At 46.1% G+C, this 21,481-nt stretch overlaps 2 protein-coding genes and 5 non-coding genes across 9 annotated transcripts; 6 read left to right on the plus strand and 1 right to left on the minus strand.

Moving 5' to 3' along the window:
* Window positions 1-1,426: 1,426 nt before the first annotated feature.
* MED22 (mediator complex subunit 22) lies at window positions 1,427-12,902 on the minus strand. Of its 2 annotated transcripts, none has more exons than XM_006123723.4 (5): window positions 12,746-12,902; window positions 12,021-12,163; window positions 10,165-10,245; window positions 9,371-9,579; window positions 1,427-3,165 (listed from the first exon to the last, which is right to left on the minus strand). In XM_006123723.4, exons 2-5 carry the CDS (start codon window positions 12,141-12,143, stop codon window positions 2,973-2,975), a joined length of 606 nt encoding a protein of 201 aa, XP_006123785.2. In that variant the 5' UTR covers window positions 12,144-12,163; window positions 12,746-12,902; the 3' UTR covers window positions 1,427-2,972. The 2 variants fall into 2 exon arrangements, with proteins under 2 accessions (XP_006123785.2, XP_006123784.2); XM_006123722.4 differs by having other exon boundaries at window positions 1,427-3,171.
* On the plus strand, window positions 11,670-20,286 carry RPL7A (ribosomal protein L7a). Of its 2 annotated transcripts, none has more exons than XM_075905950.2 (8): window positions 11,670-11,699; window positions 14,992-15,112; window positions 15,624-15,773; window positions 17,019-17,159; window positions 17,565-17,644; window positions 18,093-18,223; window positions 19,068-19,137; window positions 20,121-20,286. In XM_075905950.2, exons 1-8 carry the CDS (start codon window positions 11,685-11,687, stop codon window positions 20,223-20,225), a joined length of 813 nt encoding a protein of 270 aa, XP_075762065.1. In that variant the 5' UTR covers window positions 11,670-11,684; the 3' UTR covers window positions 20,226-20,286. The 2 variants fall into 2 exon arrangements, with proteins under 2 accessions (XP_075762065.1, XP_006123788.1); XM_006123726.5 differs by lacking the exon at window positions 11,670-11,699 and adding an exon at window positions 14,062-14,166.
* LOC112545930 (small nucleolar RNA SNORD24) lies at window positions 15,482-15,556 on the plus strand. Its single transcript, XR_003089519.1, has one exon. It is a non-coding gene; the product is annotated as a small nucleolar RNA SNORD24 (small nucleolar RNA).
* On the plus strand, window positions 16,886-16,948 carry LOC112545931 (small nucleolar RNA SNORD24). The gene has a single exon (XR_003089520.2). It is a non-coding gene; the product is annotated as a small nucleolar RNA SNORD24 (small nucleolar RNA).
* On the plus strand, window positions 17,300-17,377 carry LOC112545928 (small nucleolar RNA SNORD36). Its single transcript, XR_003089517.2, has one exon. It is a non-coding gene; the product is annotated as a small nucleolar RNA SNORD36 (small nucleolar RNA).
* Window positions 17,922-18,000, plus strand: LOC112545927 (small nucleolar RNA SNORD36). The gene has a single exon (XR_003089516.1). It is a non-coding gene; the product is annotated as a small nucleolar RNA SNORD36 (small nucleolar RNA).
* LOC112545929 (small nucleolar RNA SNORD36) lies at window positions 18,922-18,996 on the plus strand. Its single transcript, XR_003089518.2, has one exon. It is a non-coding gene; the product is annotated as a small nucleolar RNA SNORD36 (small nucleolar RNA).
* Window positions 20,287-21,481: the final 1,195 nt, after the last annotated feature.

The following is a 21,481-nucleotide window of genomic DNA, read 5'->3' on the forward strand; positions in this document are numbered from 1 at the left end:
AGACTACTGGGCTGTCTACACTGGCCCTTTTCCGGAACAGTGTTCTGGAATAAGGACTTATGCCCGAGCGGGAGCAGCGTAGCTTTTCCGGAATAGCAGCTGATTTTGTACAGTAGAGCGTCGTTGCTTTTCCGGAAATTCAAGGGCCAGTGTAGACAGCTCGCAGCTTATTCCGGAAAAGTGGCTGATTTTCCGGAATAAGTGGCCCAGTGTAGACACAGCCCTAGGCTGTGTCTACACTGGCATGAATTTCCGGAAATGATTAAAATGGAATACTATTCCGTTTTCAGATTTTCCGGAAAAGGAGTGTCTACATTGGCAGGCTGCTTTTCCGGAAAAGCCCTTTTTCCGGAAAAGCGTCTGTGGCCAATGTAGACGCGCTTTTCCGGAAAAGAGCCCCGATCGCCATTTTCACGATCGGGGCTTTTTTCCGGAAAAGACTACTGGGCTGTCTACACTGGCCCTTTTCCAGAACACTGTTCCGGAATAAGGACTTATGCCCGAGTGGGAGCAGAATAGCTTTTCCGGAATAGCGGCTGATTTTGTACAGTAGAGCATCGTTGCTTTTCCGGAAATTCAAGGGCCAGTGTAGACAGCTCGCAGCTTATTCCAGAAAAGCGGCTGATTTTCCGGAATAAGTGGCCCAGTGTAGACACAGCCCTATAGTTTACAGATGACCTAATGCACCCTATACAAGCTAACATGACATGTTTATTTTTTATTACTGAAGTACCACAAACACTACAATGGGCTCTGTTGATTAAGCATTATATATACACAAGAGTATTTCTATATGGGTTTGCCTCCCCAAGCTATAAATCTCACTCCTCCTGTAATCATATTTGTGGTGAACACTGGTTAATGACAGTGAAACATTAGGGTTAAGCAAAGATTGCAGAACTGCATCCAGACCAGTATTTGTCCTTGTGAGGAAGGGAAAGAGAAAAGGATTTTCCGATAAGGACATATTAGGGTAGCACCTGCAATCGTGCTTTACTGGTTTTAAAAAGTAAAATAAAAATCTTGTTAAAACACAAGTTACTCTCCCACTCAGCAAAGGTCATGGTCGCCTTATTTGACATTTTCATTGGATTCATGGCACTAAAGCAGAACTCATATTCAGAGCATAAGAACATAACGGCCATACTGAGTCAGACCAAAGCTTTCCGGTCTTTTGACAGAGGCTAATACCAGGTGCCCCAAAGGGAATGAACAGAACTGGTAGTATCTGAGGTTGGTGCAGGGAATCTGTCTCCCCAGGTATTGTTTGGGGCAGTGATCTTTTAGGTCAGGCTTTTTGGTAGGGCCCATGCGTGTTAGGATTTATGGGTGCTTTTTCAGTGGGTTTTAGGTTACCTAACTCAGTCGGAAATCTCATCTGGGCTGTGATGTAGGGGAGAAAGCATAGCAAAGTTTCAGAAAGCTGTGGGGCACCTCACTGCATGAGCCCCATGGATTTCACTTTACACATTTCAGTAACTCTTCTGCATAGCCCCAGCCCCACCCCCAAATCAGTGGCAGCTGAAATAGGAGCTGGAGTTGGGTTTTGCTGTGAACATTTTGGGAAATGCTCTGTCCACTACACATGCACACTTAAAATTATCAAGTCACCTCTCCCTGGCAGTGCAAACACACTTTAAAAATTATACAAAACAAAGTTAGCTTTATTCAAATAAATGGAGGAGAAAACAACCTCCCAGAGAAACGCGAAGCTACAGTAGAATACTGACAAGGGATTTCTTGGCATTCTTGGTTCACCACTAGTTCTGCAATAGTTAGACATTGATCTGCAATGGTGACATCCCCTTTCAAATACTTTCTTTCAAATTATACAATGAGAGTTAGCCTAAATGACTAAAAGGAGGAAGCTGTTTGCACTGGTGCTGTAGCCATGCTGGTCCCAGGATATGAAGAAGGTGGGTGAGGTAATAGCTACACAGAGCTCTACTAAGGACAGTGCAAGTTGAGTACCCAGGTGCAGCTGGCTAACTATGGCTGAGGCACCAGAAATGGCTCTTGGAAACTGCACAGGATGGTTTCCTAGTTAAGAGGAGGCAAAGAGCTTCTTACCCACGAGCACACATCCAACCACAACTTGCCACACTGCTTTTGATTAAAACAGCACTCATCAGTGCCTTTAAAACTAACTTCATAGCAGCTTCATCGATCATTTGAAAAAAAGTAGTCTGAGCAACACATTGGAAGCCAGTATTCCTTAATTCTAATCCTGGCTTTGACACTGCCTCCATCTGTAGCCTTGGGCAAGTCACTGCACTGCTGCCTCAGTTTCCCTGGCACTTCAAAAAGAATAGCTTTTATGTCTGTGGCATACGTGCAGCAGGGAGTCCATGTCGTTTTGGCTCTCCCATCTCAGTAGTTTCTGAGCACAACGATCCAAGTTTGCAAAGCACCTGGAAGGTGACGAGTGCTGTCTACAAACAATGAGATGATTATTCTTTCAAACTACAGTCACGGTCATTCTAGCAGCACCCCAGAAGAGGACGAGCCTGGGAATACTGATATAGGAAGCACCTAAATGTTAATTATCTTGAGTCTTTGGAAGAAATAAATACTAAAAAACCTACAAACCACCCAAAACCTTGGCCCAAATTTCCTATTCAGAACCGTAATACACTAGATTCACACACAGCACCGTAACAAGCTCCCCACCCAGGATTCATATGGACAACTCCAGGCTCCTACTTGTCGCCATCATGCACTAAAATAAGACACATTCTAGCTCCTAGTGGCTACAGCAGTCAATTTCCTATTGGCCCATTACTTTCTACTACAGCCCTAAGGAAACACTTTCACAGGTGTGGCTCAAGAGGTGAGGTCACTGCTGATACCCAGTGAACAAGCAGCAGGTGACCTGCAAACACAAGGACAGGCTGGCTTACTCCAGCAGCAGGGAAGACTCCAGCAGCTCAGCGCCACTGCTCTGAACCTGTTCAGCTGGCACAGCGTCTTCTTCAGGAATGCTCCGCGGGGCCTGCCCCGTGCCCGTTCACGTGAGGGTGCGATGGGGTGGAGCCCTGAGGGGCAGCAGTGATCTGCTCTGCCAGGGCAGCAGACAGAGGCATGGAGAGATCTTCGGGGGAAAGCACAGCAGGGTCTTCTCTCCAGTAGGCTTCGCACAGAGGAAGATCATTGGTGTCACACAGACTGTAGCTTTCCAGAACAAGCCACCCCAGTAAGGAGAGAGAGCGGGTGCGATCAGAGGGGGAGGGGAGGAAGGAGGGGAGAAAGCAAGACAGAAGCAAAGCGTTAAGAAAATGGCAAAAGCGTCCATGGACATAATGACTGTGGGCTATAACTTTATCGTGAGTCTCAAGACACTGACGTGCCCTAACAGGGTTCACTAGCCTTGGGAGGATCAGAGGTCCTTTCGTTGAAGCAAGTGGTGTGACTCCAGTCTGAAACTGATATGGGGGCCCCACTAATTTGCATTCAAGTCAAAGGAAAGACAGCGGGGGCAAAATCCTGCCCCATTAACATCAATGGCAAGTAGTGGCAGGATTTCATCAGGGCAATTTCATTGGGAGCTGGATCAGGAACCAATTGAGAGGAAAAATCAGACCTTTTGGCCCAATTTTACTTGTGATTTTGGGTGCCCAATTTAAGGCACAGGACCCCGAATTTCAGAAAAGCTGAGTGCTCGCTACTGACAGGAGCTGCGAGTCTTCTGCACATCTCCAACTCAGGGCTCCGAGCTAAAAGCCAGCAGCCACTTTCAAAAGCTTGTCCGTAAACATTTACAGCCCAAGGTGATTCTTGGTTTACCAGGGGGCAAAAAAACCCAAATCAAAAGGCCCCCCAAAGTACTTGAAGTTCTTTCAAGGAGCATTACCAGGTTGTGTCACTGAATGGTCTGAATTGGTCATAATTCCATTCTTTTTGCTAAAGCCAAAAAAAAAAGTCTCTATCATCTTCTCCACTAATCCAAAGTTATGAAGAACAGCCACAAAAGTTGTGTCAACAACAAAAAAGACAACTGATTGTCATGCTGCAGCCCTTAAACTAATTATTGTAGAACCAAGGGAGGAAAAAAAATCCTTCCCCTCACCCATCTCCAGCCTTACAAAACTGGCAAAAATGTATGGGAGATGTATGCCTTCCCCTGCTCTGTCTTTGGCCAGATTTTCAGAGATGCTGAGCACCTGTAGATCCCATTAACTTCAACAGCAATTGTGTGTGCTCAGCTCTTCTGAAAAAACAAAACAAAAAACAGGTTATGGAGGGGTTTGATCACAGCAGGGGACAAGGTTGTTCACTCTACCGGTGCATCTAGTTATGGCAAATCCTGTGTCCCTAAGCTAGTGGCTAACTCTTGCCCTGGGTCCTGCTCTGAAGTCTGAGGTAGATGCACAGTGGCAGGGTTTTATACCGAAACTAAAAACAGAGGGAAAAAAAGCTGGAAGAGAGGAAGGAGCTGCCCATGCAAGAGACACCCAGAGACTGAAGCGAGTGCTGGAATAGGAAATAGCTTGTGTTCAAAATAAAAACAAACCCAAGGGGACCAGTGGTTTTCTTGTTTCTGTTTTATTTACAATCAATAGACTCAAATAGAGATTTATGGGATATATTTTAAAGGGTAAAAATATATAGAAAAAGAGACTAAATACTTTGAACTGAGGAGATGCTTCTAACAGGTGGAACTTTAAACTCTCCCTCCAGTCGCCAAGCCATGCTCTCGGAGGGATGGGAGTGGGGAGACCAGGAATGCATAAGGCAAGCTGGAGTGTACGGGCAACTTCTTTGGGGAATAAGCACCTTCTGTAGGGATTTAAAGCACTTGGGTTTTGGCCATAATACTGAGCTCACCCAATGCCAAGTCACCTCTTTTCCAGTTGTCACCCCACAGGGTTTGCAAGAGAGAGGGCACCTGGCATCTGGAGCTTTTGTAGAATCACCACCTGAGGTCTCTTTGCTGGCATATGAAGACTTCGCACCTCATCCTGCAGTGCCAAACGAGGCTGCGAATGAGTGATGCATGCAAGACTACAGGACTGGGACTCACAAGTTTTGAATCCACCAACTATTCCCTTTCCCTTACCACGGGGTCTCAGCCACTCACAACTGGATCCCAGAGAACTAGGTCATGGTGTCCCGCACACCTCACCTGGAGGACAACTAGGAATTCTTCAGCCTAGCATCTGGCTGAAATGCAGCTCTGGAAAGGAAGTGGGCAACTCCTCTTCTCTGCTCTCCCCAATTATATAGCCCTCAACATTTACACGACAGCTCTCCAGCCAGTACCCTGCTGTTTACAGTTACTATGGTCCCTCACAGGAAAAAGGACCCGGAGGCTTTGCTGGATGTGACCCCAAAGGAGATGTTGGGAGCCTGATGCTCAGGATGAAATGCTCCCCTCGGGCACACTACTGGGACTGGGAGCTCAGCTGGGGGTCAGTCACTCTCAACTCCTTACACTGCTTAGGACTAGGCACATCCTTTCGTTCTAGGGTAGCCTGATCCTGCTCTCATATAAATTGATGTGAGGCGGCACCTGCCTAGATCACAAAAAGCACATGGGTTGCTTTGAAAGAATCTTGGCTCCCAAATTTTCTTACAAAATCAATGCTTACTAGCAAAAACCCACACAGACTGGTAATTAGTATATAGGGGCAAGAGCATCCTGCAAACTGTAACTGTGACAGGAGTGAGAACTAGCAATGTTAATTGGGTAACTGTGTAACTTCAGCGGTTACACATACACACAGTGCAGTGCAGCAGCCAGTTCCTGGCATGCACCAGCTGTCGCCACGTGCTGCTGCTTCTGAATCAGAGGCAGCAGTGTGGGGCAGCAGCCGGCACCCCAGAAGCTAGCTTTTAAGCCAGCTCCCAACAAGCACTGGCTCCCGTCCAAAGTCCTGTTCCCAGGGAGCTGTCTGCTGCCCCCACTCTGCTGGCTCTGGCAGAGCTAGCAGTGTGGGGTGGCAGCTGGCTCCCCAGGAGCGGGGCGAGAGCCGGCGAGTAACCATTTAAATGGTTATTCTTTCACATCCCTTGTGAAAATATGCCCTTTGTGGTGATCCCTACTCCAAAGCACAGAGCCTAATCCTAGTGTTCTCTCACAGACAAGCAGTGAAGTTAACAGGAGTTCTGCCTGGACAAGCAATGCACAGGGAACACCTGCAGGCTACCAGATGGGGTGTGCAGCCTCACCCAAAGGGATGCCAGGAAGCAACGTTTTAGGAGGAAAATTCTAAGGGTGCATCTACACAGCAGGGAATAACTTGAAATAGGCTACACAAATTGAGCTACCTCAATTGTGTAGCTTATTTTGAAATCGGGAGTGTCTACACGGCACTTATTTCCTCTGACTTCCCGTACTCCTTGCACAACAAGGGTTACAGGAAACGGAGTAAGAAGTCCTCCAGCTTGATAGTGCAGGAGGCCCCCAAGATGCGACCGCCCGACTTCCGACCCATCGCACTAACAACCATTTTTGTAAGTGCGGAAAGGGCCGGAAACCCCCGACTTATGTCCTTGGCCCGCATTTACAACAGTGCACACTATAAATGCGGGTTTGAGTTACAACGCCCCCGACTTGCGATGCTTCCTCCGGAACCGATCGCATCGCAAGTCAGGGGCCTCCTGTATTTCAAAATAACTGCCTGCTGTGTAGATGCGGACTAAATTATTTCAAAATAATGTTGCTGTGTAGACATACCCTAAATGTCCTAGCTACTGGGGATGGTGAAAAACCACAAAGGGAAACCAGAGATTGGGAGAGCCATTTGGATGGTGGTTGGGAGAAACCTACTGTCCTGTTCCTACTGACGTCAGCTGCAAAGCTGCCAACGTGGTAAGGGAGAGCAGGATTAGGCCGTGATAGAACAAAATGACATGCCTAGTCAACAAGGTGTTGACAGCTGCTGACCCTCAGCTGAGTTCTCTAGAATCAGTCATCTCACCCTCTCCAGGTGCACTCTGAGTCTTGCATTTACAGCCACTGAAACACAATCAATGTCCGACAGCCATGTGTCATTGAGTACAAAATGGAAAACCCCTGTCTCCATATCAAACAGTAAAACTGGTTAAAAAAAATCCTTATAACTCTAGGTATAAAAGTACTTTGGACAAGCCACTTCTTGTTTCTATTTAAACACGCACAGACATTTCTTTGGCGTGGAAATAAAGGTTTCTGTAAAAGGAAGGAAAAGGGAATAAGTGCTCAAGGGCCAGTGGATAACACATTAGGTGTAGCTACAGGCCATGGAGCATTATTAAAGAAAGCATAGCTCTATAGTCTATGCAAGATTTCTCACCAAATGAGCACTTCATATTAGAAACAAAATAAAAGTGGATTGATTTGGTGCAAAGGGGAGGGGAGTGGGGAAGACCATAAACAAACAAAACTAAAAACCTGCTCCTGCTTAGATAGTCATTCTGCTAGGAAGGGTTGCTTAGTGCAGTGTCATAGCGACCCCACCAGCATGGTCAGAACCTGTTAGTCCAAAGATGTTAGGATGACAAATGTACATGCCAGAGTGTCTGGTTACAATGTCACATACATACACTGCAGGCTCACGTTTGGGTCACCATAACCTTACACACCCGTTAGACAACAAGCCAGCACTGCAGTGGATGACCAAGTCACGAAGTAATAAAGTTCTGATCGAGTTAAAACCTGAATTTTTGCTTAGATCAGTCAATAGTCTAGAACCTTACTCAATTCCCTTTCCACTCATTCCCGACATACATACTGGGACTTTCACTGTCCTTTTCATAATGGTTCCTCTCTTTTTCCCAGCTATGCAAGGTGACTTTTCTTGAAGTATCAGGTTTAATAGGACACTGTTGGGCTAACATTTATTTCTAAAAAAACCTGTGTTACCAGTAAATTATGGCCAGATTTTCAAAGTTCCAGTTGATTTGAACATCTGTAGTTACCACAAAACCTTTTAGGGACTAATAAAAAAAATCAGCTTACCAAAGCGGATTAAAAGTGAAAGAAGTTAAAGACCTACTTTGTTTTTCATCATTTATACTATTAACTTTTTGCACTTCCCGGGCGTAGCATGCAGTCAAACTAGTTCCTTTCAGATCTGTTTCCAGTCACTTTCACTTACTGGATCACATTAACTTGCCACATTGGAGGTTACCGCTATATCAGGAGGGAAGGGAGAGGGGGGAAAACCCCACAGAGTTTTGCATCCACCAGACTCTACCTTTGGTTGAAAGTCTTTAAGCAGATTTCACAAAAGATAGATTAGTGGTAGGTTTTGCAAAAAAACACTCACCAACCATCTCACCCTGCTAGAGACAGAAAAAAGTTGATTCTAAGCTACTTGATGATGTCCCTGGAGCTCATTTAAAATAGACTCCAGACAGTTAATGGTGGTGAGGTCTAGGGAAAATAGGTACATCATGTAGTTAGGATACTTGTGAGGGGCTCTGCTCATCCTAGTCTGACTGCTTAGCATCTTCGTGGCAGCTGTGTCTAGACTGGCCAGTTTTTCCGCAAAATCAGCTGCTGTTGCAGAAAAACTTGCCAGCTGTCTACATTGGCCGCTTGAATTGCCGCAAGAACGCTGACGATCTCATGTAAGATTGTCAGTGTTCTGGCGGAAATACTACATTGCTCCCGTTCGGGCAAAAGCCCTCTTACGCAAATCATTTGCGCAAGAGGGCCAGTGTAGACAGCACAGTACTGTTTTGCACAAAAAAGCCCCGATGGCTAAAATGGCGATCGGGGCTTTTTTGTGCAAAAGCGCGTCTAGATTGGCACGGACGCTTTTCCACAAAAAGTGCTTTTGCAGAAAAGAGTCCATGCCAATCTAGACGCTCTTTTCCGAAAATGCTTTTAACGGAAATCTTTTCCGTTAAAAGCATTTCCGGAAAATCATGCCAGTCTAGACGTAGCAGGCTTGTTTTAAGTTGTAGAAGACAAGTTTGATCTAATTAACACAGGTGTGAATCTTAAGGGGGAAATGTCCACTTAGAGATTTGTGTCTTGAGGCCTATCTGCTCTCCTACCCTGTTTTTCAAAAAGGACTGGAGACCAGGGATGTGATAGTGTAACCGATGAGCCTGGGCTCATTGGTTAATCTTCCCGGTTACATGCAGCCCTTTTAAGCTGGCTCCCAGCGAGTCTGCCCCTCCCACTTCCTCCCACCTGCACTGCTGCCTCTGTATCAGAGGGAACAGCACGAGGAGAGTCAGGCAGCTCCATGGGAGCTGGTATGCACAGGGAGCTGGCTTAAAAGCTGGCTCACAGGCTCCAGCGCAGCCCCCCGTTGAAACATGTAACCACTGAAAATTTCAGCGGTTACATGTTTACCTAAATAAACGTATTTAAACATCCCTACTGGAGACAGGAGGAGGCTTGTTAGTACAGGGGAGTCCGTGGCCCTATTTGTACCTGGAAGAGTAATATTCTTCTTCTAGCTCATACAGGTCAATGGAAATCTCATCCCTCAGCGAGATCAGCTTTTTGTCACACTCGTCCTGCACGCTCCGCAGCTGCTGGTTGCGCTGGTTAATGGCTTCGTTCACCGAGGGGAAGTCATTGAGGATCAAGAACTGCTTTAGGTCGGATACAAGCTTCATCAGGGACTCGCCAGCTCGGACCTTGCAGGTAGATAAAAGATTAAGCATATAGGACACAGATTGGGGTCCTTTACTACAGCCTGGCAACATGATCTGCTGGCCGGCTCCCTCAAGCCCTCCCAATACCAGACTGTGCGACATGAGAGCCACTTGGCTAAAACGCTAGCCAAAAGCCTGTCGTGCCAGAGGAAGAATGCATAAGCCTGGTACAGTTGCCCATGCACACCACAGGGATGCAGCTCATATGCATGAGCAATTATGTTCTTTTGCCCCAGCGTGGCCATCAATAGCATAAACCCCATGTTTTGTCACCCTCCCCAGGCAAAAGAATGTCTTAACATTAAGCCAGGCGGAGGATTGCAGCAGGGGTCTCACACTTAAAACCAGGCAGCTCCAAAAGCCAAAGTTGGGACCCAAACAGAAATCCAGAGCAAACAGAAAAATCACTCCCTTCCTTTACACTGGGGAAAGCCACTCAGTGTGGATTACACTTCTCGCAGCTGTTCACATCAGCATTCTGAGTGCCCCTGGTGGATGCTAATAACAGACCAGAGCGCACAAGATCCGCTCTGTGGTACACCTGCTTGGCACACAAGCTGTACTTACAATGTTGGCAGCTCTGACGTGCATCTCATAGTTGTCCTGCTCACTCTGGGTCGCTCGAGAGACTTGGGTTTCATCTTCAATCTAAAAATTAAAGAAAAAAGCCATGCATCTCCAGCCAATATTCCTGCAGCCCAGAAGAGGGTATTGCTTTACAGTAGTTCAAACCACATATAAAAGGAGCCTGTGTCCTTGATTCCATCTAGCAGATGTTTTGATAGGACCAGGGTTAAGAGTGCACCATTCTTTGATCTCCCATCTCTTCCCACGTGAATGAATTGCTGTGTGGAACAATGTTTGCCTCTCTGTTTTCCCTGGATTATCTTTGATTCTTCCCACCACTGACTTTCCAGCACTTCCCACTTGCTTGATTGGGCTGTTTTAGGGAAGGCGAGTGGCATAAGTTGCAGTTGTTCACCTGCTAAAATGAACTGCTGAAAACTCAGGAGGCCAAACTTGGCCCCACTCAGTATAAAGCAATTAAAGCCTCATTAAAGACTAAGGCTAAGCTTGACATACATAAATGAAGAATCTGACTCCAGGAAGTGAAAGCTTCACCTGTTGAATCTTTATGAGCCACGTAGATCTCACTGTTCAGTTTTCAAATACAGCCTTTCCCTGTGTGCTAGATTGGTACTGCTAGCCTTTAAGGCAGGGATCCCAACCTGGGGTACGCCAGGGGGTACGAGAAGCTTGTCAAAGAGGTACGGGGAATATTTGGTAAATAACTAGATTATCCTAATTGAAATATTCCAAAAGTAGTAGTGTTAGTGAAAAAAGTTGTAGATTCTAGAGTCTAAAATTTATTTCCTTCCATATTGAATAGGGGGTACAGGAAGGTTTACTAAAAGCCAAGGGTTTATGGGGACCGAAAAAGATTGGGAACTCCTACTTTAAGGTGTAAAGATCATTCTGAGCAAATTTTATGGGATCTATGTTTATGTCAACCCATTTTACATCAGGATCTAATCCTGCAAATGCATAATTAGGATCTGGGTTCCAATTGACAGGAAGATTAAATTACAATCTTAAATTATTATGGTATCTTTTCTCTAAACAGAGTCTAAAATACTCCAAAAATTATAGACAAGCATCACTTTTCTCAGCACTCAAGTCATGTCTGCTCTAGATTTCAGCCAGAGAGCTAGTTTCTAATGGTTCATTACAAAACAAGGAGTCAGATCAGATTATCTACAGCAGATTAGCATGATGAACAGGTCTATTCTTTTGTTCAGTGCACTCATTAATGCTCCATCTGCCATGTGTTACCCTTTCCAAACTGGCTAATTGGCCTTTGCCTCACCCACATGTGTTTTACATAAGGAAACTGATTTAAGAAGGCGAGGACTGGGCTAGGTGGGTCACAGTCCTGAGGACTGTGCTATATATTACATGCTAAAAAGAATGGTTAATAAATACAAGGAAGAAACATAAATGCAGTGAGTGGGTAGGGGCAAGGAATTAGGAATCCTACAGCTGTGACAGGAGCTACAGGCTGAAGGCTATTAGGAATCATCTCCAGGATGTATACGTCTGGGGTAAGTGTTTTGAAGTATAGTTGTTGAATGTGATGGTAGTAGTGGAATTCTGTTCCTTTAAGTGATGCAGGAAACTGACCTCTCAAATAGCTTGCCTAAATCTAACTGTGGACTATATTATACTTTAAGGGAATGTTCTATTTATTGGATTTTTTTTAAGCAAGCTTTACATGAGCATCATCAGTTATGTACAAGTACTTGCCCCTTTCTCTAGAATTAAAGGGGCTCCAGCCATTCATCTACTCTGGAATGGACTCCTATACCCATGCCTTAGTGACTACTACCAAATGGGTATTTGCCTTCTCTCAAATGGTCACCCACCTTAGCAGTCTTGATGATCTCTGTGAAGTTATCCATGATTGACTTGATGTCATCTTTCAGTCTCTTGTTGTAGGACTGAAGGAGGGTTTCTTTACTCTGAGGCAGGACTCGCTGCTGTGACATTGTGCTAAATTATATTGTAACTAAAAGGTGGGAAGAAAGAAAGTGAATTACAAGCCCCAGCCCACAAAATATTAAATCCTAATAATAGCAATCACAACTTTAAACGGCACATCTACATGCTTTCTAGGACACTCCTAATCCTGCTAGAGAGAACCCACCAAAGCTAGTCTGCTCTCCCATACTTGAGCCAGGAAGGGTTGCAATTGAATAACCAACAACAACAGGACTGGGCCACTCAGTCTGAAATATCCACAACCGCTTAAACGAATCCGCACGGGCCAAGTAGTTCCTGTCAGGGGCTGTAAGGAGAAGTTATGGGAGGCCTACGACTAGCTATTTCCAGGCAACTTCCTTGGCACGCCAGCTCCCTGGGAATGGAGGAAAGGACTTGGCGCAAGTATCTCTAGGAGCTATTGTTTTCCCCGATTGCTGGGGTGAGTGCTTACCTGCAGGGCTGTCGTGTTAGACTGTGCATTAATTTTACAGCCCTTAGCAGAGCAAGAGGGGGGGGGGACAACTTTCTACAGACAACCCCCCCCCCCTTCCCTCGCAGCACTTCAGGCTACTGCTCTGCAACCTCCCCCCCATGCTGCTTTACTCACCTGGAGACACAGGGCATCACCAGCCCGCAGGCGCTGCTTCCCAGTATCACCCGCACGGAGCCCCGCTGCTCTCAGCGCAGCCAGCCCCCGCGGCTCCCCATCACCCCTCGACTCGCCCGGCCCGCCCCTCGCGGGTGGTTGGCTGCTGAGGACGCCAATCCTGGCCCCAATTAGAGCCGCCTTTCCAGCGCCGGGGAGGGAGCAGAGGCGTTTTTAAAGTTGCAGGGAGGCTCCGGGCTGTGCCTCTTGGCCCGGCCGCAGACTGGCTGCGTTGCTCTTGGAAGAGGCACCGCTCGCCCCGGGAGCTGGCACTAGGGGTGCCTGCCCTGGCTGGAAGTGGGTTCCAGCCTCCCCAGGCGTTGCACTTTGGTTCCATGACTCCAGCGCCCCCCCACTCTACAAAAGGTTCCAGGACTCTCCCCCCCCCCTCCAATCCCGTGTTTGAAGGGCAGGTCCTGCACGTGGAATGGAAACTGCAGGATGTCTCCAAACCTTTGTCACTGGAAAAACTCTAGGGGGAGGGTAGCTGAGTTAGTCTGTTGCAGAAAAAACAACAGATGGTTTGGTAGCACTTTATAGAAGAACCAAACATGTAGCTGGTATCCTGAGTTTTCGCGGACACAACCCACTGCTTCAGCTGGCTGCAGTTGTGCCCAGGAAAGCTCATACCACCAGCTACATCATTTGTTACCATCTTTAAGGTGCTGCTAGACTTTTTTCCAGGGACAGCCTAGCAGGGCTACCCCCGAAGATTAAAAAATAAAGTGTGGTGTGTGTGGGGGGTGGGTTTTTTGTTTTTTGTTTTTTTTTTTTAAATAGCACAAGGCGCCCACCACCAATGCACTCCCCTAAATTGGCCCAGTTTGACAGCGGGGCCCATTGCAAAGTGACTGCATGTTGAACTCGAGCTGAGCAGGGGAGGGGAAGCCAGGTGCAAAACTCTAAGCTTTGCATCCGTGCCTGGCTCGCCCTGTGGCAGATACTTCCCCCACTCACTTGCAAGAGACAACTGGCCGGGTGACCATTCGTCCCATAGATCTGAAGGGACCTCTCGACCACTTTAAGCGGTACCCAATGCACCTTTCAGGGAAAGCTAGTTGATTCCCTAAGGGAAATGGGGCTTCCCTGGAATGCCCCCAGTTGGAGCGCTGCTCCTTACTGACGTCCAACCACGGGGTCCTCGCAAGAACGTCTCACGAGTCCCGCCGCTGCGTGCCACAAGCTGCGTCCCTTGGTTCAGCTTCACTTGAAAATGGGCAACTGCGCCTTTAAGAGAAAATAGACCACGGCCCCTTTAAATCCGCTCCAGTGCGCTTCCTCCCCATCTCTCATTCTCGCGGGATTTCACGCGGGATTTCTAACGCCATACATATATTACCCAGTATGCCTCGCTCTTTCTTTTTCCGCCTCAATCCAAGATGGTGAGTGCCTGGTGGGCTGGGGGGGAGAGGGTTGAATCCGCCGCCATCCACCCCATAATCGGGGCCGTAGCCGGGCGTTACCGGGTGGGGTGGACGCACGGGAACCCGAGGGGCCCGGCCGGGGGTGTCTTTTGGGGTGTGCGGCAGCCGGAGCTGGCCTGGGCCTCGCCCTCCTGCGTCGCTGGGGTGGCTCATTTCCCGGCTGCGGGACACGGGTGAGCGGGGGTGGCCGAGCCTGGACCTGTCCCTGCGCAGGCCCATGGCGCGGTGGCTTGCAGAGGCTGTTACGTGATCCCTTCCTCCCCGACCCCCGCTCCATCCTCTCCCTATCGGGCTGAGGTTAAAGCTGCCCCCAGCCAGGGACCCACCCGCCATCTAGTATGAAGAAGCTTCAAAGCTCCTGCTCTTTGGGGGAGGGGAGGTGAAGCTGGACCTGGATCCAAACCAGCCCCCTGGCTCTTCCTGTGAAATAGTTGCTCTGTAGGAAGAACATTCACGTCTAGCTCAAGTATTGCAGGAGAGGGTGAGATGCCAGTTTATTTTTTTGGGGGGGGGGCTTTTGCTCCCATTGCATAGTGGCTACAACCCCAAATGGGTGACACCACCTGCACTAAGAGGTTTTTTGGCATTAGAGTAAAAGATCATACAAATGGGTTGCTGTGTAGATCAATCATTTACCAGAGGCTTTGTTTTAAAAATCACGATGATGGGGTTGAGGCCTTAGGACTACTGCAAGGGTAGGGTCAAGCCTTGCATGCTAATAGGCTCTCAATTTCACAATCATCCAAGCAATGGAGGTCACTTAGCATCTCTGTTCCTTTACAGCCAAAAGGAAAAAAGGCCAAGGGCAAGAAGGTAGCGCCTGCCCCTGCTGTCGTCAAGAAGCAGGAGGCCAAGAAGGTTGTAAATCCTCTCTTTGAGAAGAGGCCCAAGAACTTTGGCATTGGTGAGTAAATGGGTATTTGGGTTGCTTTGGGATGTTTCAGCTGCTGTTCAAGACTTAATGCTCTGAATAGGTAATGTTATTTGTCTTGGCATGTAACTAAGTTTGTCCCAGGTGTAACCAACACTTTTGTAATATTTGAAGTTGATGGCATGCTTCACAACTCTGTTCAGACATACTAGCTGCACAGACACCACCTGCTAAAATGCCACTTCGGATAAGCTAGGGACAGAAATACTGGATTTAGAAGTAGAAGGGATGGGGTGTCAGGGTAGAATAACACTTTCAAACTCTAGTTTTAACAGAGACCAGACTTCACTCCCCCAGCGTATTGACTGCTAAATTAGTTGAACAGCAGCTTTTCATACTGTGTGCAGATGATGTAAAAGAATATTTGCTATCTGAGTGATCGTGCTGACATGCATATCCACCAAGATCGCTGATGCACTCTTACTTGAGCTCCATAGGGTGCTTGCATGGCTTTGGACCATCTGAGTTGTGCCCTATGTTTCAGGACAGGATATCCAACCCAAGCGCGATCTAACACGTTTTGTGAAATGGCCCCGCTACATCAGACTCCAGCGCCAGAGATCCATCCTCTATAAACGTTTGAAGGTGCCCCCTGCAATTAACCAGTTCACCCAGGCTTTGGACCGCCAAACAGGTAAAAATTAGATCAAAAAACTTTCTAGCCTGCCTGCTAGATTGGCTCTACCTGCAATTGGGCACTGGCACAACATAATGATTAACACATTAAATATACAGGATAGTTATTAATTGAAAGGCTTTGGTGTCAGTTCTTATACTGATTGGGGGGGGGGGGGATGGGATTTGTATTTCTAGTCAAGAGCTTATCTGAAAGCTGTCAGACTAAAGCTTCACCATCTGGGAAATTTTAGATCATTTCCACTCTCCATGGTCTCCCAAAAATACAACCGCCCCTGGAGAGCATGGGGCCCAGGTGCATCATTGTAAATGGGCATTCTCCTGGATAGAGTTGGGTTTGGAGGGAACAGCAGTTAGATATATTGGTAGAATAAGGGGAAAATGGAGTTGAAAAGGAAATGGTTTATAAAAACAATAGCTGTAGAAGAATTTTCAGTTTAATGTAGAGTAACTCTCTATCTCAGGGTAAGAGAAAATATGCTGTTACAAGGAGAGGGGCAGCAAAGACTTTAGCCATAGTTCTTGCAAAAACTGGGACTTGGTTGATACTAGGGATGTATTAGTGTAGTCGACTAAGCTTATGGCTAATGCTCTAGACTACACACATTGCTCTGCCAGTATACTTTTTAGCAGACTGGCCAGCATCCTGGCTCAGTCCTGGCTTGCGCAGGATCCAGAACCTACCCCCACTGCAGCTCTGCATTTAAAGTGTATTCGGAGCCAGGTGGGCAGGCAGCCCGGCTCTGGGAGCTTAGATAGCCTGCCCAACCCCAACCAGGGCCACTACCACCCTGTGCTACTGCTTGTGATAGAGGCAGCACTGCAAAGTGGCAGGGGGCTCCTTGGAAGTGGGACTGGAGTGCACTGGCTGCTGGCCCCAACCCCGGGGACTATAGAATAGTTGAATAATTATAGTTCAGTAATTCATTATGTTAATCGGCTAATCAATTAACTGATATTTAACATCCCTAGTTGATACTGAGTAGAGATTTATGGTGGTAGGAGTGAAACCTTTCTGGCTCCCCTGACTTGACATGCAAATGAGAAGGTACTTGCAGAGAAACAAAGCTGAAAATCAGTACTGGAGATGCCTAGTATAAAAAGATATTGTGCAAATGATGTTAATATTTGTTTGAGGATTAATGATGACTGTTCACCAAGATCGCTGATGCACAAAAGTGTCATGCAGAGATAAGGGGGGAATTTGTGGCTTTAAAACTAATAGAATCTGGGTTTCTTTCAGCTACTCAGCTTCTGAAACTGGCTCACAAATACAGACCTGAGACCAAGCAAGAGAAGAAACAGAGGCTGCTGGCTCGTGCTGAACAGAAAGCTGCAGGAAAGGGGGATGTTCCTACTAAAAGACCACCTGTCCTCCGAGCCGGTAAACTATTTTTTTCTACATTTGTTTGAACTTGCTGTGGTGTCCAGAGAATCAAGGCCTCAACTGAAGCATTCAGCTACAGAAAAGCAGGCTACTTCAAATCACTGATCTATGTAAGACAGAAGCAAGTGGACAAGCTATGGCAATGATGTGCGAATTTCTTCACCTGAAATACAAACTGAAGAGCAAACAATACGAGCTTTTTAACCCTGAGCTATAGCAGATTGTCCATATAATGTTCTTCACTTTAAAATCATAATGGAAGCTGGTGATTGCATGAAATATCAAAGTAATATTCCTTAACTATTGATCTATGTTCAAGCCATGTAATACGCAAAGGCCTTGTATTGGCTCTTTCAAAAACTTGGCAATAACGGACCTTACTCTAGCGATCTTGCTTTACAGGCGTCAACACTGTCACTACCTTAGTAGAGAACAAGAAAGCTCAGTTGGTAGTGATTGCCCATGATGTAGACCCCATTGAGGTACGTGGTTTCTTTTCTAATACTTCAATTTTGGATTGGATTTTGCTATTTTAGGGAATTCTGGAGCAATATCAGTAGTTCAATAATATTTCTCTAGCTGCATTGAGCTAGGAAAGGGTGACTCCATAACTGGCATTGATTTGCTAATCAGATTTGGTATCTGGCTCAGGCAGTTACGTTGACACTTATAGAAAAGAGCATACTCCTACAGAATATGCACACAAGAGAAATTTCAGATTCTTTCGAAGTTGTGAAATTTACATAGTGAGTTTGGCCATTGCAATGATGTGTGAATTTCTTCACCTGAAACTCAGCCATGAAGAGTAAAGTACACGAGCTTTTTAACCCTGAGCAATTGCCAAACACTTTATTCTTTGCATGCCACAAAACCAAAAGGTGGCCTTTATTTTTGGGACTCTGACACTGCATATCCTTAATCTGTTTCCAGTTGGTGGTCTTCCTGCCTGCCTTGTGCCGCAAAATGGGAGTTCCATATTGTATCATCAAGGGCAAGGCCAGATTGGGACGGCTGGTCCACAGAAAGACCTGCACCAGTATTGCCTTCACACAGGTTAACCCGTAAGTGTTCCTCTAAAAATCTAAATGTGGTGTCTTAAGCTGAGAGCTGACCGCTAATTCCCATAGTTAGACTTGCTGGGGGGTGGGGGAGCAGTCTGGAATAGAAGCCTGGTGTGGCTCTTTGGAAGAGTAAGCAAACTGAACTGTAAATAGGGCCTAATAAACCCCCTATTTATGGAGGTGTCACTCTGGATATATCTGCACAGCAGTAAGAGTTATGGCTGACTGGCTCAGGACACCTGATTTTAGGCTTGGACTATGGTGTCTTAAAATTAACCATATTGTCAGACCAAAGGTCAGTCTGGCCACTGTCAGAGGACAGGATACTTGGCTAATGCCAGTTGCTCTACAGGCAATAAACAGGAAAGGTAATCAAATGACCCCCTCTACTTCCTGAAGCTGGGAATGGGTGACACAGGCTAGGGGTATCTTTCCTATCCATCTTGGTTAATAGCCATTGATGAATTTATCTAGACCAAGTCATGGTCTTCAAGTTCCTCTGGCAGGGAGTTCCACAGGTTGACTGCATTATATGAAGAAATATTTCCTTTTGTTCACTTTTTTAAATCTGCTACAGTGTGGACATCTGGGGTTGGGCTGGAACCTGATTTGACACTGGGGGGATGGGAGGGAATAGTTTCAGTCTGCAGCATGAAGAGGCAGTGTTAAATGGTAGTTAACAGTAAAGGTGGACCTTTTGACAATGATGTGTGTATAGAATTTCTTCATCTGAAAAATTATGTGGCATTAAGAGCTTTTTAACCCTGAGACAAAAGGTTCAACAGAAATGTTGCTGTTGCTATTTGTTGGTGTTCCAAAGAAATTAATACTAGCATCTCTTCAGTGAGGATAAAGGAACCCTAGCCAAGTTGGTGGAGGCTGTCAAGACCAACTACAATGACAGATATGATGAGGTAAAAATCCCAGTCCTTACTGGCCCTCTTGTCTCCATGTCTGAGTGTCTATACACTTCCAAATTCCTTAGTTACTGGTGAGAAGCTGAAAACACTACTTGGATGCCAATAGCTAGAAATAAACACTGCGGCTGTCAGGCTCAGATGTGTACAGAACCATTTGGTACTTTCCATAGGCCTTATTCCAGGAATTATTCCAGAACTTCCCTGAGTTAAAATTATGGCTCCATGTGTTCCACTGTTAGTCAAGTGTTCCTTCCTTTGTATAAATTATGTACAGATTCAGTGAACACAAACCCTGAAATCGAGGGTCTAACTGGTTCATTCTTGTGGGTTTGTTCACTAAACATCCATCATTTGGGGGGGAAATGGACAGTCTTTACAGCACATGTTTGGACACTAAACACCTGGGCTGCATCATGCCAATCTAGATTTTCCAGAAATGCTTTTAACAGAAAACTTTTCTGTTAAAAGTATTTTTGGAACAGAGCATCTAGATTGGCATGGATGCTTTTCCGCCAAAAAGTGCTTTTGTGGAAAAGCGTCCATGCCAATCGAGATGTGTTTTTCCACAAAAAAGCCCCGATCGCCCTTTTTTTGCGATCAGGGCTTTTTTGCGGAAAACAAATCTGAGCTGTCTACACTGGCCCTCTTGCGCAAAAAGGACTTGCCTGAACAGGAGCAGAATAGTATTTCCGCAAGAAGCACTGATTTCTCACAGTAGGAAGTCAGTGCTTTTGCAGAAATTCAAGCAGCCAGTGTAGACAGTTGGCAAGCTTTTTCTGGAAAAGCAGCTGATTTTCCGGAAAAACCGCCCAGTCTAGACACAGCCCTGGAGTCAGTGACTGGTGGCTGCCCGCCATACATTAATGTAGAAACTGAACTACTCGTTTCACCCTGTGGAATACAGGACTGGCTAATTCTAATAACTTGACATTTATTCTGGGAAGGTTGTCTAACATTTTTTCTGAATCTTTCTCCAGATCCGTCGTCACTGGGGTGGTAATGTTTTGGGGCCAAAATCAGTGGCTCGCATTGCCAAGCTCGAGAAGGCCAAGGCTAAAGAACTGGCCACCAAGTTGGGCTAAGTGTACTAGATGTCTCCATCTTTCTGTATATATTAAAAAAATAAAGTCTAAAGGTGTTTCAGCATGGTGTCTGCTTTGGAATGGGTTTCATAAGCTGTTGTTTACAGCACTTGAGTACCTTTGGTTCTTGTCTTAGCATTTGAGTGATCAGTGCCCTAGGCATGGAGTGTAAAACCTAGCTTATGAAAAGGAAGCCTTGACCTACTGCCAAGACTCACTGAAATAAAAACCCCTTCACCTCTTGCTGCTAGTGTGTAGAATGGTGGGTAACTTCTGTCTTAATAGTTACTGTAAAACCTAGTGACGTTCACCAGAAAAATCAATTCAAAATGCTGTCTTAGCTGTACAGATTTTTAAAGGAAGTGGGGGCTTGTGGCTGTGCGCTACGCCTCAGGACTCCAGCTGCAAAAGTAGGAACTGAACCTGCAGCTCCTGTGCAATGTGGCACTTCACCTGTCAGTACACAACTTCCTAAGGGGACTTTTTTCCTTCTGGTTTTTATGTACGTGCCTCCCCTGGCCATGTTCTTGTGGATTTGTTAGAAATAGCTTTAACTGGACCGGTGGTACAATCCCTACTGGGATATAGGTTAGGGATGCAAGACTAGTTGCTCTTTTAGTTGTTCAGTTCCCCTTACTGTGCTTCCTCCATTTCAATGTATAGAGTGGCAGCTCTTCATACATTTAAAAGGCAGAGCTGCAGTAGGGTTAGCTCCCAGGGCCTAACCTTGCTGCTGCTCTGCAGTTGTTCCCCTCTTCTCTCCCCCACCCCAAAAAAGACTAGTTGATGAAATGCCATTTAACATCCCTGATGTAGAAGTGGCTTGTGTTTTGTAGAAGCTCTGCTGCCACATGACTGACAGGTCTGAGACTTAAAAGGTAGGCTATTTAGCTATTTTTTAAGATTGCGATGCAATAATCACAATAGGCAAGCACCAAGCTGCCCATAGTAAATTGTCACTTTAGATTACTTACCACACCTCTTTAGAATCTTAGTCCATAGAAGTTTAGTTTTGATGTGTGTTTTCCAAGGTTTCAGTGCTTACTTTTGTTTGGGCATCTACATAACTAGCAGGGCTCAGGCTCTTTGTAACGAATATACAACCTATGCTGCTAAAACGAGTAGTCTATACTGATTTTAAGGTAATACTTTTTTTAACCTGCCTCAGGGAACAATTGCTGTACTACAGCACAGCAGTGTATTGGAGCTATGATCAGGCAATAACTTGGTAGTTACTGGATAAATACTGACTTTTT

The sequence above is a fragment of the Pelodiscus sinensis genome, chromosome 23 (genome assembly GCF_052426305.1).
Source record: "Pelodiscus sinensis isolate ZL-2025 chromosome 23, ASM5242630v1, whole genome shotgun sequence".
In the NCBI taxonomy this organism is placed as follows: domain Eukaryota; kingdom Metazoa; phylum Chordata; order Testudines; family Trionychidae; genus Pelodiscus; species Pelodiscus sinensis.

What these genes read in the sequence shown, in the direction of transcription:
- MED22 (XM_006123722.4), bottom strand. Translation starts at nt 12,143, where the DNA reads ATGTCACAGCAGCGAGTCCTGCCTCAGAGTAAAGAAACCCTCCTTCAG. An exon ending in AGATCATCAAGACTGCTAAG is followed by an intron (nt 10,246 to 12,020) that starts GTGGGTGACCAT and finishes TTTAATTTTTAG; the next exon opens with ATTGAAGATGAAACCCAAGT. An exon ending in GAAGAATATTACTCTTCCAG is followed by an intron (nt 3,172 to 9,370) that starts GTACAAATAGGG and finishes TGTTCTGGAAAG; the next exon opens with CTACAGTCTGTGTGACACCA.
- RPL7A (XM_075905950.2), top strand. An exon ending in GGCTTTGGACCGCCAAACAG is followed by an intron (nt 15,774 to 17,018) that starts GTAAAAATTAGA and finishes GGTTTCTTTCAG; the next exon opens with CTACTCAGCTTCTGAAACTG. An exon ending in ATGATGTAGACCCCATTGAG is followed by an intron (nt 17,645 to 18,092) that starts GTACGTGGTTTC and finishes ATCTGTTTCCAG; the next exon opens with TTGGTGGTCTTCCTGCCTGC.